This window comes from Neodiprion fabricii, chromosome 4 (assembly GCF_021155785.1).
Source record: "Neodiprion fabricii isolate iyNeoFabr1 chromosome 4, iyNeoFabr1.1, whole genome shotgun sequence".
Lineage (NCBI taxonomy): Eukaryota > Metazoa > Arthropoda > Insecta > Hymenoptera > Diprionidae > Neodiprion > Neodiprion fabricii.
In genome coordinates, this window is record NC_060242.1 from 21,257,277 (window position 1) to 21,275,277 (window position 18,001).

General features: G+C 34.1%; 1 protein-coding gene across 5 annotated transcripts in view; it reads left to right on the top strand.

The window, feature by feature from the left end:
* The window catches only part of LOC124181266 (ABC transporter G family member 20-like), a 37,875-nt gene that overhangs the window by 162 nt on the left and 19,712 nt on the right, over positions 1 to 18,001 (top strand). Inside the window, exon 1 of one of the 5 annotated variants that reach the window (XM_046567644.1) lies at positions 3,821 to 3,953. The exons of 1 other annotated variant lie outside the window; for it this stretch is intronic. In XM_046567644.1, coding sequence (XP_046423600.1) covers positions 3,836 to 3,953 — 118 coding nt within the window. In that variant the 5' untranslated portion in view covers positions 3,821 to 3,835. Of the gene's footprint in view, positions 1 to 3,820; positions 3,954 to 9,875; positions 9,961 to 11,214; positions 11,538 to 16,641; positions 16,697 to 18,001 lie in introns of those variants that run through there. 3 more of the 5 variants (XM_046567646.1, XM_046567649.1, XM_046567645.1) reach the window with 3 other exon arrangements.

Below are 18,001 nucleotides of genomic sequence, written 5' to 3' on the forward strand. Positions count from 1 at the left end.
TACGCTGGGTTGTTAATTGATGAAGTCGGATTGAAAAAGCGTTGAAAAACAGGAATTTCAATCGCATTGACTTACAGTACACTTGACTGTAAAATTTATTGAAATTTAAGTGTACATACCTCGTTGTTTCAACTACTTCATAGAAACATCGTTATTCTACTGTGATTTCATCGACGAAATTCATACAGTTTGTTCGAATTTAATTATCTGTAACCGATTTCGTTTGGAAATGGTTTTTCAGAGTCGAATTGTGATTGACAATGTTACGTGTTACTTACTTGTCAAGCCGCAATGTTTAACGTCTGCAAATCATTTCGATACCGATGAACTCAAGAAAGAATCTGTCTGATTGTGAGACAATTCGTAGGGAATTTATTGATGAATAAAATGAGCTGTTTTTCGATACAATCGGACTAACTACACGGATTTTTGCGGCGAAAAATAGTGTAATGTGCGATTTCTCCGACGTTGTTAATAACGAGGTGTTCGCAATGAAATTTCGTGTCGAAACATGCTTATCTGGATCGCAGAGACTTCCTTGAATCAGTCCAATGTGATCAGCTTCGGACCTGTTTAACTTTCGTTTTGTCATATTTTTGATTCGATACATTTTAGACCTTTCATTTTGATATACGTCACGTACATCCTTAACTATAGCGAGTGAATCACGATGGGAAAGATCGTTATACTCTCTTTTATAAACTTGTTGTTGGATTTGAGACTTTGAAGAATGGGGGGGGGGGGGGGGGGGGGGGATTGACATTCGAATAACACCGATGATTAACGGTGCACGCCGGGCACTAATTGTTGAAAGGTTTCGTAAAATATGTAGAAAATAACTAATTACCACCCTCGAGGAAGGACGATGACGATCACGATGTCGGCCGGTTGTAATGTATTCTATACGGTAGAACAGAAAGCAAGTTTACGATGGGGAAAATACGGTGGGAAAGGGAAAGGGAAATAATAATTGCGATGTGAGATACAACGTGCATGTATGCATACCTACCTGTAATAATACATCGTCGCTTCGTTTCTTTACGTCATATAGCGTCGGAAAATACGGAAGTATATCGTCGTTATGAATCGTTGATTTTCGTGTGATTTTCATCGGTTTTGTAGGAACTGTAGACGTACGGTTTGTTTGCACATGATATTGTGATAAACACGTTTTTTGTTATTTTGTGACTGATAAAACTTCATTTAATACGAGTTTTACCAATAATCATTTTTTACACTTTGATTCTTCTTTCGTCGATTTTCATAGGAATTTTATAGTTACTAAAATTGCAATTAATATCGCCCGAACATTAGCGAGAAACAAAATACTCGATTTGTATAGAGTTTGATTACAGTATTCTTGTTTTTTTAGTCGATTTTTGAAATGAGGTTGAATCTTCTTTGCTTCAAAGTTTTTTCACCGATTCATTACTTTTGATGGAACGATAATCTCTCGAAATCGCGGGAACTTTTACGTTGGTGTTGTAAGAACAACATTTTGAAAATTTTCAAAAATGCTTAAACTAACGTATACGCATAAGAAAGCAGAAATTGATGCTATTTTTGAAAATCGCTTTTACGGCATTTGATCATTTCGTTGGATTTTTTCTTAAACCTTTCAAATTTCGTTTATATTCCTGTTTTAATCACAAGTCGCACATATTACCTGAATGAAAATTGAGGTAGAAATCCGAGGAGAATTCGATCGATTTTTAGACTTGGAAGAACGAAACGAGACGATAATTTGAAAGAGAAAAAATGGAACGCCGATGATATTCGAATCGATGACCAGTGTCTTACGGTGGTTGAGTCAGCGTAACGATTTGCGTTAAAAAACTTTTCAGAGAATCTCTGCTCTGTCAAAGTTGCCAGGAAAGAAAAATTCCCCATTTCTTTTCACGTTTAGTCTAGTCGATTCGATTCGATTCGAATTAACTCGATGAACCTGTTCAGTGTTTCTGCAAATGACCCTGAACAATCTTTACACGGACAGCTTGTTTTAGAAACCTTGGAAATGCTAACCGGGTATTTGAAAGACGAATTCAAAATGACGAAAATATCGTATAAGATTGGCTCTAAACAGCGGTATGTATATATGTTGCATGCATATGAGATTCTAAAGAGACGATCACCTCGGGAATTAATGATGTTATACAAGTCCATTTGAAATCAGTCGGCTTGTTAGCCTCGAATTATTCACAGAATTATTATCCAAGAATTTTTACGTTTCGGTTAAATTTTCCGAATGTTTTTATTCTTCATAATGTTTTTCGTTCATCTCACTATTCGATGTCTAGATTCGACGTATTTAGATTTTCAATCCGTTTTTAATTTTGACGATAAGTGCAAAGCCAAGAAAAAAGAATCTGAGGAAAGTTGGAAAAGAGCAAGTAAATAATAGGGGAAAAAAAATTCAGCTCCCTACGAAGAGTTTTAAGTTGTATTTAAGGAATATTCCTCAGCGGCAGCACGGCATTCAGATTAGAAAATGCGATAAGATCGTAATGGAGTGTCAATAATTAATGACATAAGATAATTTAGCGGGTTAGTTGTGTTAACAAAATTTGTACCGCAATTATTCGACAAGATAATCATTGCAGGATTAACAGATATTAATTGTTGTAACTGTATATTCAACTTTGTTCGCGATATTAATAAATTTCGTTTCTAAATTTGGGTCGGTTGTAAAGTAAAATCATGTAGTGTCTTTTTCTTTCTTCGCAATTTTTTCTTTTTCGTGTATTTAACAAGTATTCAGCCATTTCGGCATGTGAAACTTAACGGTTTCGTTAAGTTACGGCGAGATGAAACGAGACAATAAAGCGAAAGAGTGAGATGAGAGTTCAATGACTTGCAAAAGAGACATTTGCACGTAGAATAGAATGTAACACCGATTCGATAACAAAATTGGCGCTTATACCTGTAATATACTTATACTTGTGGGGCAATAATTATTGCAACTGGGTTTAAAAATTTTCCTCGTCAGATATAACGTAATTTTGGGGTGGGAAAAAGTTTATTGGAGACAATTTTTAGTCAAACGTATGTAAATTCTGCAATCGAGATATCAGATCCCGCAAACTTTTATTTTTCCCGATATTAAACTACCGCTGTTTTATGAATGTCAGAGATATTTATCACTTGCTGATATCAATTATATTAATTTCTTGGACGTTCCCGTGTCAAGGAAAACTCGTGTTTTTATTACACGACACTTTGCCTTCCTCGTCTTCTTATTTTTCGTTCGTTTTTCATTTCCATTTCTTTAGAAACCTTAGAAGGGGGGTTAAAAAAAAAATCCACGATAATTAACCAATTTATCGGAACGATAATTACATGATCGATTTTGCGACAAATTTAGGACGATACGGGTATACGAAAATCATTGCCGGAAATACGTTTCGCGACTGTATCATTATGGGTATCATAATGATTCGAGTACAATGAAATAAATGCATTATTGCAGTGCTGACTGCGTTGAACGAAGAAGTTTTTTTTTTTTTTTCTTCGTTATTCTTTTCTACACTCAGCAATTATTGTTGTTATTATTCTATAAAGCGAGTATCGTGCAGCGATCGTTGTTCTAGTTTTCATTGAAACATCGATCGCACACGGTTTATAATCAACGGTTAATTATACGATCAAATTGTACAAATGTTCGATCAATTAATTATACTTTTATGGATATAGTGAGAAATTTCACAGATCAGTGACTGACTTCGGAGTTAAAAGAAAGAGGAAGACAAATTATTTGTTTTTTATTATTTCTATTTATTCGGAATAATTTTTCCTGCAATTTATATACGTACATATATAGAAATTGTACTGTATCATAATGGGGAAGGGCTTCAGGATGTCGTTGACTCGGACCAATTCCATGGAATGTTTATTGCCGGCTAATTCGTCAAAATTATCCAATACCGCGAACAAGAATGGAAAATATTGCCGCAAGAGTGAGTCGATAAATTTTTATCACCGTAAATTACAACATTTTATTGTATATTCATTATTTTTTGATCTTATAGCGATTTTACTCGGCATTAATAACACGAAGAAAATGTTTGAACCTGCGTTTTCAGCAAAGGTGGAGTTGAAAAAATATTGCAAATGTTTTTCGATTATCCAGTGTTAAAAACAGTTTTGCTATATCAAAGAAAAAGAAAGATTTTATTCTAAAAATATGCCGGTTAATTTCGTGTCCGAAGTCATGATTTCAGGTTCATCGGTTTTCGAATTTTCAAATTTTCGTTCAATCCGCCTTCGCGAAACGGAGTTTATAATCACAGAACTGCATTGAATCGCTGCTGAGACGCGTTGTTCATGCAAACGCACCTTTGTCGTTACGCCGCACCGATTCTACAATTAATGAGCTAGAATAATTGCTGCAGGTGTAAATTATACCAATACGAAGAATGCGACGATAGGTAATTGCATGTAAGTTTCAAGCTGGTTGAGTAGGAATGCATTTGACCCTGCAGACTGCTGCAACCACTTTCGACCATGATCTTGCAGCGTTTAGAGATAAATTCCTTAGCTAATTGCGCTGGAAAAAAGGGGAATAACACAGTGTCTGAACAAAAATCTATACATGTATGCGAAGTAGATGAGAATGAGAGGCGAAACACGGATGACAAAAATGGCAAAACCGCTGACATCACTATTACCACCTTACACACACACACGCGCACATTTACTTTGTCAAACCGGTTTTCACATCAGGCGCTTGTTAACAAACGCAAAACTAAAGGACAAAAAAAAGACGGTGCAAATTGTCCTATATTTTCAAACAGAATATACAGTATTGTCCTTACGATTGCTTGATTCAATGTGTTAAATGTGTATACATTAGGGTGAGCCAAAAAAATTAACCTATCGAATCTACGGTCTTAAAAGGGTCTATTTACCGAGAAAAAAACTCTCCCGTTTGAAAAAATTTATAGCTCAATTTTAAAAGGTGTCGCTGGCCGTTTGAAATTTCCCATTTAAATAACAGGGAACAAAACTTTTTTCATTAAATATGCTGTAAATTTTGAACCGTTGGAGATAAAAAAAAATATCGAGGCATATTCTTGTAGGGCATTAAATTCTCTGAAAAAAGACCCGTGAGTCGATTTTCGAGACTCAAAAATTGGTATATTTACGGGGCGTGAAAGTCGAAGAAAAGCAGAAATATGCAGTTTTAGGGCTCTACGATTGCAAATATCCATACTAAATGAAAAAACTTGAACTGAAATAAAATGAGGTGTATGGAAGATGTTGTTTATGAACTAGAGTCGTCAAAGAAGTAGATTTTTAACTCATTTATTTATTAATATTCTTTTTAATTGTTGATTAAACTTTGTTTGTTACAACTAGGATATTGCTGGCGGTGTAATTGCACTACTTGAAAATAAATTGTTTTTGTTCTTCATTTTTCGTTAAAGTTCGATTATAATTTTGTATTAACGCTATACTGCATATTTCCGCTTTTCTTCGACTTTCACGTCAGAGTTTTTTACAGAATTTAATGCCCTGCAAGAATATGCTTGGAAATTTTTGTTCATTCGAACGGTTCAATAGTTGCAGCATTTTTAATGGAAAAAAATTTGTTTACGTGTTATTTAAATGGAATATTTCAAATGGCCAGCGACACCTTTTAAAATTGAGCTATAAATTTTTTCAAACGGGAGAGTTTATTTCTCAGTAAATAGGCCCTTTTAAGACCGTAGATTCGATAGGTTAATTTTTTCGGCTCACCCTAGTATACATATAATACTTTTGGATGTAGCATAGTTAAAATTTCGGTATGATATAAAAATGGGAATGAAAATGTGAGAATTCTTATCTTTTAACGCGAGTCGGAAAAGTTAACATTTAGAAAATTTTTTCAACAGTTTCTTTATTTCTAGAAGGAATAAAACGTAGGAAGGCTGCGCGATACTGTACATAATGATACAGCGAATAATTTTTAACGAGTTATTGTGTTTCGTCAAAAAGCCAAGATTTTTTCCTGAAAACATGCCACTGCCGATGCGTGACGAGAATTTTATGGTACTTGTCAATGCAGTTGAAATTGAGAATTCCGGACTATATTTGCATTTTGCTTGACTTATGCCTGCGGTTTTTTCCTCGTTATCCTGTTTGCGTGTGACAAGGTTGTAAAATGTAGCAATACAATAAATGCGTGACAATTGTTTAGCACTTTCGTTGTTTCGCCTATTGAAATTAATAGTCTACATTTGACGGTAAAACGACGGATTGTAAATAGTTGAATAAATTTCTTACACCGATGATCTAAATACAATATCTACGTGACAAGTCCGGTTAAAACACTTTCACATTGAAAAAATTCGACTGCTGGATGGTACCATGCGTATGATAAATTACAACGAAGAGTAGTTTAATTATTTGCAGCTGCGCAATAAAAAATTACGGCATGTGTGCAATGGATTGCAAAATATTCGGGGAGATATAATATAATGCAGGTGCAGTCTGTGCTGCGTTGCGATACCTGCGCAATTAGGTGTGTTACAGTTTCTTCTCTTTTATATACTTTTTTTCGCTCTGTCTCTCTGACTTTTCATGAGTCGACAACCTGTTATTGAAATTCTTATTTGATTTTACTGACTTTTTTCGTTATTATTTTTACCTTTTACTTGAAACTAAAGGACGAAAACCACATTACTTTCAAATGACCTTGGTAAATTTCGTGATTATACCCGAAGATAACATTGAATTGATATATTAAAAATTGTGCGTCCAGCCCGCATACACGTAACTGTTTCGGTAAATTATTATCCATAGGAAACGTTTAATAACACTGATGGCAACGAAGGAAATTTGGCCGCGAAACAAGTTAGACACCTACTTTAGTGATTGTCGGTAAAGAAAATAATACTACCGGACAGCTAAGGACGGTAAGGAAGCAAGAATCGGTAAGGCAGACGATGCGCTAACAGGTGACTGATTTTGTCAGTAAGGGATAAACGCCGGGTACGCCTTACATCGAGAGAGAAACAATGATTTCGAAATGTCCGTAAAAATGACTCTTGATTTTTTTTCTACCTTATAATTCAGTTCTGTTGAATCTGCCAAAACTCGAAATTAAAAAATTAACTAGAAATTGAAAAATTAACTAGAATAACAAATGAAGGTGATTATGGAGCGTTTGCGATACCGGTTGCCTAAATACCGGCGCAATTTAAATTAGAGAGTGGCAAGCAAATTTCATTGTAGAAACACTATCAGTAATATAACACTGAAAATTATATTAAAAATCGGGTATTTCAGTTGAAATTTGTATGTTCCGATATCGTTTGAAAACAGAGTGAAGATTGTTTGGATTCAATGAAACTGGATTCTCGTCATTGAGAGTTTTTGAACCTTTGTTTAATTGTTGGTTGACTTATTTCAAAAGATTTTTTTCAGCAAGTAAGATTGTTATCGTTTTTAGAAAAATTTCTAGGAAAAACGTGAATAGCAATGGTACAGCTAAAACGCAATAATTTAAGACGAAATTTGTTGAAGACCGTTAATACGCAGTTACACACTAATAAATAAAATGCAAATTTTCAACATGAGACAAAACGTTCGTTATTTTCGATCAACGTTTTCGTTTATTTGCATTTTTATTTAGTTATTTATAATCTATATTTGAGATTAAATTCTCTTCAAATTATTCTTTTTCGTTACCTTGACAGTTTTTTATAAATCTTGTTTTTCTGTATTGAGCCAGTAGGGACGAGAGTAGACGTATGATTGATCGTTTGAGGACCGACCGAACTTCGGAATCTCGTGGTGAAATATATTTTTATTATAACTGAACTTGCCATCGCTTACAGAAGATAATTTATTTGTATTTTTGTGTGAATTTTTTCGCGTCACACGCGCTTACAATATTTAATTTTCTCCTATTTGTTCCTGTTCAATTCGTTCCTTTACCTTTTCGGCATTGTTTTAAACAATAAATATAAACAATAACATTATATCATTCACGAATAACCGATATATGCGGCATTTCTCAAAGCATCGATCAAGATCGAAATTTGAGATTTTATATTTGCTCCAAAATTTTTTTGTACACGGAAGCAATTTTCGTAAACTTTATTCAGACACTTCACATCTGAGACACAATTTATCTTGCCATTGCTGAAGCACCACATTAACTAAAATCTGAAAAAATCCAGCGAAGTGAAACTGAATTTTTGAGCCCTTGTCGGAAATGAAGTTTTCATAACAGTAAAAATAGATCGCTTTGAAAAATAACGAAAATAAAAAAAAAAACCCGATTGGAATGAATTTTTTGTCAAAATGAATAAAAAAGTTTCCAAGATGGTTTATTGAAAAAAAAATATTGTTGAGAATCACAAATATTTTGATGTAGGTAATGAAAACTCCACTTTCAACGAGGGCTCTGAAATTTTGTTTCACTCTATACGAGATTCTTCTGAAGTTCCTCAAATCTTTGAAAATGGACGCTTTGGATATAGCAAACTGAATCATATCACAGATAGGATTGGCTAGAATGTGAAAAAAATTCTAGAAAAATCAGTAATCTCAATTTCTGTGTGTCACTTTTTGTCACTTTTGTGAGTGATGTAGTTGTCATTAATCATTATGTATAATAACGTCGAAGCGCAAGGAAAAATTAGACAAATCTGCTGTACAAAGCACCTGATAGAATGGATAATTATTCATGCAATTATCATTAACGACGTGATGCGAACTGTGCGAATCCGAACAAATGGACATCGGTTCAGGTCAAGGATATCCCATCCCACTATGTACTTTTTAATACAGGTATACATACGTGACACATGTGGATATTTACCGCATTGCGGATGCAGTATTTGCGCACGGAGATGTGTCTGAAAGCGCTGCAGCGTCAACAGCAAAATCATCTGCGGAAAATACGAAATTCTACGCCAACTACACTGAGAAAAATTCAATTTGTTACAGGAACTAAAAAAGTTCAGTAAAACAGGTATCGTTAAAAGAACTGTTTGAATATTGTTGGAATTACGAAAAACGAGGTACGCGTAAACATTTTTCGCTATTGTCGATCCTTTTTTGGTAATTGCAACGCAAAATCAGTTTCTGAGGTTTACTCTACTTTTTTACTTAAATAAGGCTTTAACTAAATGAGAAAGCTTAGTAACGGATACTAGACTTTCCGGCAACAGCTACAAAATTAATTTCCATTAGTACCTAGAACTATATTTTTCGATTGTGGTAAAAAATGAAAATATTTAAGGACTGAGCGGTAACCGGAACTAAAAATTTCTCTCGGCGTAACTTCCTGCCTTATAAATTCGTAAGGAAAGTAACACCGATCAGAAACTTGTCGGAAGGATCTGTCGCTCTGTTTTACTGACCGTCGGTAAGAGAAATTTTCTCTTTATCGCATTCGACAAAAATCACTGCGTACATTTTTTTTCTGTTGTTCGTTTGGATTCTGATTCGTTGTATGCTGATAATCACGCGAATGTATAAATGTGAGCCGTGATTCACGGACAGGATATAAATAATACTAAGAATATGAAGATAAGGATTTCAAAGTTAAAGTACTGTCTTCGACTGCTATAAATTCAAGTGATGGAATTTTTGTTCTTCATTTATTCGGTTTTTTTTTTTTTTTTTTTTTTTCAGTGCGTTAATTAGCAATTTATGCGAGTTGTGACAAAGAATAAGAAACGCGTTCACGCACGTATCGTATACCCAATGTACATACATCATATACGTATACAAATGTACAAGCACTGGTGTAATGCTGCACAATCGGTTAAATCACGTAGAGGCAATTTTGCCCAAGGATTTACGATTAATTATCTATCATTTATATACCAGATGGTTCGTCGGTGGCTATATAAAGAAGATACACCCAACAACTTGCACGATAGTTTGACGTTATTTTAAACCCGTTATGTACCAAATCGCGGGGTAGAAAATTCAGTTCGCTGTCGTTGAAAATGGCTTCGCGGCGTACGTATAAATACATGTGTTATCAAATGTATAAAAAAACGAATGAATATAGTATCGAGGCTGAAAGAAATTTTACCTCCAAAATCATGAGCCTCGATCTTATATACTTTACATACATATATATGAATAAAGATAAAAAAAAATCGCAAATCATCTCGACCGTGAAGATCCGATTATTCGATTCTCTTTGTAAATCTTCGAAATCGATTTTCATTCAGTTTTCATTCGATTGATTCGACGAAAAGTTGATTTTATTCATTATATTCTACAGTAAAATTAATAATAATGCATTTATTTAAATCATTCAATAATAATCTGCTTCTATTTTCCTTTACATTATCTATTACTTTGTGTAATATCTTATGTTTACTCTTCAAATATTTATAGCTTTAATGTTCGATATCGACATATTAAACGAACAAAAGAAATGAATGGATCGAAACGTAAAAAAATCGTTCTCAAAGTCGGCGGGATTTCGTTCCATTAGGCTTATGAACAAAGCTGTAATACCTACAGCGAAATCATGGGATTGGCAATTGCATGCTTCGGTACCTATCTCTTTCTCACTCTCACACTTTTTATCAGCTTTTTTTACTTTGTCGCTCTTCCTAAATCTTGTGGCCTTTATCCTTTTTTTATTTTTTTTTTCTCTCTTCTCTTCTACCTCTTCTTTCCGCGCGTACAGGTAAAAAAAAAAATACCAGTGTAGTATAACATTGACGGTTTATTATGCTAATCAAGGCTACGCGTATTTAAAATGATGAAAAAAGGGTCGAAGGAGGGACAAGTTTGGATTTTGGACATTTTTCATCTTCCATTATTGACAAAAAAAAAAACTCGTTTTCACCCGTCGCCTGTGAAACTGGAGGGGAAGAAGAACGAGGAGAATAAAAAGTAATAGGTATAAGGAGGCGAAAAGAGGGGGAGAGGGCATGATTCGTCGCTCTGCACAGGTGAAATTTTCAAGCCTAACACAAGCCGAAAGTATGAGCTGACGAGAGTTGCCTTGCACTAGCTTGTCGAACTGTTATAACTGTAATAGAAATTTAAACTTAATATTCGATTCTGCTGAAATACATATACATATATATAATATAATATATATATAATATATAATATATAATATATATGTATATATATATATATATGTATACGAGTATACAGACAGTAAATTTGCTGAAAAATAATAAAAAATATTTCTCGAAGAGGCGCGCCGCATTGCATTTTATACAGGTACTTTATTCAAATGCATAAATACGAAACGTATATAATCCGCGAGGTATATAAAGTAATAGACGCGGAGTATAGTACAACATATATTTAGTGAAAGTGCTGAAACGAGGTTCGCCGTTTATTATACATACGTATATACCTGTATGTCCGCAACACACACGACCGTGCTATTACATATCTTCGTTCCGTGCTGTGCTAAAAATCCTCTCTGAAAAAAAAAAAAAAAAAAAAAAAATTAACACCGTGTGCAAGTTTGTTTGATAAATTTGTGATTTTGTTTTTAATCCTTTAATTCATTTTCCATCGTTTAAACACCGTGTAATTAACTGTGACGTACCAACGGGGTAAGTAAATTGGGGTTTTTTTTTTAAAATGGTTTTCCTCGTTTTGTAATATCGATCGTAAATTTTCTTTTTTCGTATAATAATATCAGTTACGGCAGATAAATCGTGAGACATTGTTTAAATAACAACGGTAGAAATACTAGAGGGAGAAACAAAAGCGGAGAGAGAGTGAGAGAGAGAGACAGCAAGAGAGAGAGAGAGTTGGCTGTTATGTATTCGGTTGCGTATAATATGTTTAGAATATGTATTATAATATATTATGTATATTATACGGACAGTTTCAGGTCAACACCACGCAATTTTCACTACACATTTAACGAGCGTCATTTGCGTTTAAATAATAACGATGAAAAATCACAAGTCTTTGATAAAAGTATGTAAGAAATAACGTAACATGCATATTGACAATGTATGAGACTATAATTGGTCGACGGAAAAAGTAAATTTTATATCCAAGTTTTTCAAGTTGAAAATACCTACAAAAGCTGCGTTTATTTATTTATTTATTTATTTATTTATTTATTTATTTATTTATTTATTTATTTATTTGATTGTTTTCGGTTTGAACAAAAATATTTTAGTTCATCTTGCGTGTAACAATATAATTCATCTATCATCATCATCTATAAGATATTATGATTATTATACTTACAAATTATACGCAGCGCACTTGCAGATATATTGATTGTATCCTACGTACACGAACTGAGGTACAGGGCGGAAAAAAAAGAGAGATCGATAGAGAAATCAATATTTACATTATAGAAATTCCACATACATCGCGACATTACAAAAAAAAAAAAAAGAAGAAAAAAACGAAAAATCTGACAAGTATAAAATTTGAGTACATACGTATTCAACGTTACGATTGAAAACACAAGTACTTTTATGCCGACGACTTACAATTAGCGATGAAATAGATTTCTTTTCCATTACTAAAACTAAGTTTGAAGGAAAATTGCTTCGAATCATTTTCCTTCCTGTGTATGCATGCATATTGGAACAAATAAAAAATTGGATCGTGAAAAATTATAATACATACGTATATGTAACGATGATTGGAATTTAATCAATAGAATTTCTTTTTCAATTTGAAAATATGGATATAAATTTGATCCTGATTTTCGCGATTAATTCTAATGCAAATAAAAAAAAGTTGTAAAAATAAATGAATATAGAAGGAAACTGCTGCGCCTGTGATGCTAATAACATTAATATAACTTATGTACCTGCATACAAAAATAATATTCTACGGTAATAGTCTGTACTATGATGATAATGACAGTCACAGTATGAATAAGAAGAAGAATAATGAATATAAAATCGTATATATGAGGTAATATCACGCGGCGTGTGGTTTCGTATTCTATATACGGGGTGGTTCAAAGAAAGCCGGACCGGTCTAAAACCTGAATAAAATGCGAACGCGTCTACCGATTTTCAGAAACTTTTCTCTGCTCGAAATTGGGGGAATAAATATTTCGTTTCGCTTTTGAAAATCCGGGAAACCTTAATTCCATGCTGACAATGAGATACACACTGTTGAAAAACGGGGTTTGAAAAAATTAATATCGAAGAACCTCGAACTTAATTTTCATCTGAAATTGTGATTCGAAGTTTGATTCTCCCCGTGATTCTATTCACATGACATGAAACGTTTCTTGTAATATTATAAAGTCAAAATGCGCGCAATGAGGTTAAGATTCTGTTTGCCGGAAGTTATCAATAAAGTCGGCTGTAAATGATGTCGAGAACTGAACCAAAATTATTGAGCCTCAAGCAACCGATCTCAATACTTAACTAAGCCAACAGTTAATCGGAATTTAATTGAAATCCAATTAGGAACGACCAACCACCAGATAGATAAAAAGAACATTTTCTACATGTTTCAAGATGGCATTAATGCTGACTTTTTTTTATTGGCAAATCACTTAGTGCATCACGTTTGCAGTCGTGGGGGTGAATTATCGACTTATCCGTAGTAGTTAAAGCCATAAAGCCGATTCTCATTTCGGTGAAGGAGAGCTCTGGCAGTAATAGCCGAAAATTCTGGACACATCGAACTTTATTACCAAATTCCACTCCCCAATGGCCTCTCTTTCGATCGCGTTGACCGTATGAATAATTCGACAATGTTGAAATGTAAAAAATAGAGAATAAAGACGAACACACATTTCTCTGTTTCTGACTAATCCAACGAAAATAAATTGGTATTCAAACGGTAATTTAAAATTAAAATTAAGCTTATCATTCATCAATATTGAGTTTTTTCATCCTCCCGGCAACTTCTTCAAAACCCGTTTTTCAAGGAAGCGTATCTCAGTGAGGCAGAAGGATTATTCATACCTTCAAACGCAAGACGAAAGGTTTATTCTTATAATTTTGTGCGAAAAAAAGTTTTTGAAAATCGATCAACGCGTACGGATTTTATTCATGTTTTAAACTGATCCGATTTTGTTTTCGGCCCACCCTGTATATGTATAAAGTTAGCGTAGTCATTATACTACATAGAAAGTAGTATTAAGGTATGTACGTACCTCAGCAAGTGCAGCTCATAACGACGCGCAAAATCCTGATTAAATAACACTATAATTTATATATACGTACGTAACTCTATCGAAATGATTGCATTCAATTTCTTTTTTTCTCATTTTTCTCATTCTTCTGAAACTCGATTTCGTTGATTGTCTCCTTTTGCGCAGGTATTTTCTGACCTATAATCTCCCACAATGATGATAGCAATTAATAATAGTATAAATTTTTTCATTTGATAATTTGGTTGAAAATGAAGGAAAAAGAAAAAAAAAATTTCAAATTCAAATTCAATACAAACGTACAGAAAAATTGGATTTGTCACGAAAGTATTTCACTTAGCCTCCAGCACCGAAATCGATGTATCCGTATAATATCATGCGTATACATATGTATGTGTGTACATACGTAGCTATTACTTTGTACGTATAATCATGCGTACAAGCCGTTGGCTGTTGGCGTGGAGAATTAGCTCGGTAGAGAAATTTACTATTTCGAAAAAATTTAGCCATTAACTTTTATACGTATATGTATACATGTATATATACGTATAGTTATATATACCTGCATAGGTTGATGGAGGTAATCGTGTGGCTCGACCATAGTTTAGAATTTTGCTTTCGTATTCGAATTATTGTACATACGTATATATACGTTTCTATCGACGACCTAGCAACCTAACTTTATATTATTTAGATATTTTATAGGCGTGTTAATCGAGGACTAACATTTGACAACGCTTTGACGTAACCGCGCTTAAATCCTATGCATAGTTCTCCGAGGAGCGGAATTTTTAATTAATCAAAACCAATAATTTATATTACATATACATGTAATCGTGTTTGAAATTCGTAAAATTTTAATTGATTTGAAAACAAAAAAAGTTAACAATCCAACGACACGAAATTCCTGTATTAATCTACATGTATAAAATATCAATAAAATTTTTCGTACACGTGTTTGTAAAGATTTAACTTAAAATTTATTCGACGGATGTTGGTGAAACTTTTTTTTGTTTTTGTTTTTTTTTTTTCATTTTAAACGTTACTTGTGATTCCAGAAGTGCTGTACAGGCTGCGTTATATCGAACTTGTTGCACAAAATTTAGATTTAATAATTAATTAAAGTCTTACACGTTCTCTACTACTTGAGACCCACCGCTAACCCCCCACTCCGATCGCCCGTAGTGGGGGTAAGTTAATATTGTTAAGGGGGGGGGAGTATGGTTCAAGTGGTAGATCCGTAATGCTGCCGGTCGTGCGGCCAAACACGAGCGAACGGTCATCCTGAGAACGTCTGTAAATTACGTCATCGGAGGTGTCACATTATCACGAAAAATGACCGAGTGTGGTTGTGTGTGCGTTAGTGTGTATGGGGGGGGGGGGGGGGGGGGGTATAAAATTATTACATCGTATGTAAAATGCGAAATTTACAAAAAATTTTTATCGCTAAGAATAAATACTGCGCGTTATCATTTCTCTTCCTGGTAATAAAGGGATTCCAGGTTTATTTGCGGCAGGGGCAGGGGGGGGGGCACATTTCCTTATGCCATTTGGAGAGGGGGGCTTTGAATCCGACAAAAGATTACAAATGCGGAGAGAGGGGGTCGAATTCGATTAGATAATTTATGGACGCTCCCCCGCTTCCGTGAATGCGATATTTTTTCTTTACGAGAATCTCTCAAGTAAATCAATTTTACAATATGATAAAATAAATAGCCGAGAAAAGGAAAAATCAATTTGCCTAATTATACCCTAGCAACAAATTTTACGCGCCCTTCAATCATCCGATATTATATATGTTGTACGAAACTTGAATCGTTGGCTGGACTGGGCGATTTTTTTTTTTTTTTGTTCTTCAACATAGTGCCCTAGTCGAATTCGACATTTTCGCGTATATCTCCAAACAAGTCCACGTATCTCAAGCGAAAAAGAGAGCTTGACAGCCCCGTTCTACAACAAAATTCTTAATAAAACCACTCTTGACAGATTTTCATCTGACGTAGAAACAAAGAAATGGCATGAATTCTACGAATTTATTATTGTCATTTCGTAGAATCCGTGACATTTCTTTATTTCTATTGTAGGTAATGTTTGGAATTGTCGTTACCTTTTGCATCGTGTTAAATGGCAAAGAATTTTATAGATTCTGTCGTACCGAATTCGTGAATTAAATATGCTACTCTACCTCGCGATGCGCGCGCACGTTTTATGGATTATTATACGCTGCACTAATGACCGTGAATGCGACATATATTCGCAAATCGAGAATTCTAACTCGATTTAACAGGCTTCGAGTAACTGTAGTGAATTAAGCCTGCCTTGCAATTCCAGCTCAGCTTCGGCGTGATATTTTGCAAATGACGTATAAATTTTCTCTTGCTCATTTTTTATCGAACAGAAACGTGTCTGGGTAACAGGCTTTTGCAATTTTTTTTACACGGTTGCACGACGTATTATTTTGAATTTCAAATTCTCATCGAACTTTCGATTATAAATCAATTCTTTCCGCACAGAATCATACGGCAAGTTTCTCATTTATTCAGAGATTTTATAAAAGTTGTATTATCATAATTATCATTATACCGATGAAGGATAAACGAATCTTCAAATCCCGGAGGATAAATGGTAATAATTCACATATCACATTGTTGTAGCATAATAATTATTGTACAGTCTATATATAGCTGCACTTTTGAAAGCAAACACAAACTTTCCACTGCATAATTCAATGTGATTTTCTGCCCGATCAACGTTCGGAAATGCTCAAACAACGAATAAAACACTCTTATTACGGTTTCTTTTTGCCCTGTCATTTTCTGTTGGTTTTTTCTTCCTTCATTCTTAATAAATCCTTGCGAAACATTCGTACATCGTGACTTTGCAGCTATTCCGCGCTGCACAATTTCATACTTTGTGTTAGTTAATTGCACACCGATATCGTTATCACTGGACATCTTTATTTTGCATTACGTTGGCACAGATTATTGCCCGATGATATGTGATCTGGATTGTGAAAAGAGACGATAAAAAAGCAATGTCGATAAAGAATGAATCGCTCGTTATACGTGTCATATACGGATAATTGAATCGCGTTGAATTGAATTATTTATTACAATAAATGACGATTTATATTGTCCATGTGCACGACTTATAAAGCATGCGATTATAATATTGATATAATATTAATGATTTCCCGTGAAGAATAAATCACATCGTGACAAAAATAACTCGCCATTGTTATTGCCTGGTGTTCGAGGGTTGGCAATTCGTCGCAATTGCATGGTACGATGATGTGAATTTTTTCTTAGATAGCGGCACTAGTGACCACTAAAACCTCGCGGTAACAGATTTTTTGTAGCATTGTTACTCTTGCAATAAAATATGTACTGAAAATGTGTCCGAAACACGTGTATTTTAAATGAGAAAATCCACCCTGTTGTCGGCACGGGTTAGAGTCTGGATAAAAATCTGAAAAGATCAGGCAACTGTTTTTCAAGTATTTGAAAAAAGATTCTTAGTGTATGAGTTGAAAAAAATACATAGATATGACATGATGCGATCGCGCATAGATTTTATACCATTTAAATTCTCAATTTCGCGAAGATGATTGAAAACCTGATAACTCGCTACGATTCGCTGCATGTAAAAACGAAAGAAAGAAACCAATGTTAAATATACGATGCCTAAAGAGTAAATAAACAAAGATATAAAAATGCACGGGTGAAGAATAGGTATATTCCAATGCAAACTCTGCACGAAACGCACTGGTTTTCAGTCGGTTTTAATTTATACTTACACCATGATAATCCTCAGACAGCTGAACAAAACCAAAAGTTGTCTGAAGAACGTGACGCAACAACAAACAAATTACTTACGTGTCGCAACAACAAACAAATTACTTTATACATATATTATATCCTAAAGTTGAAT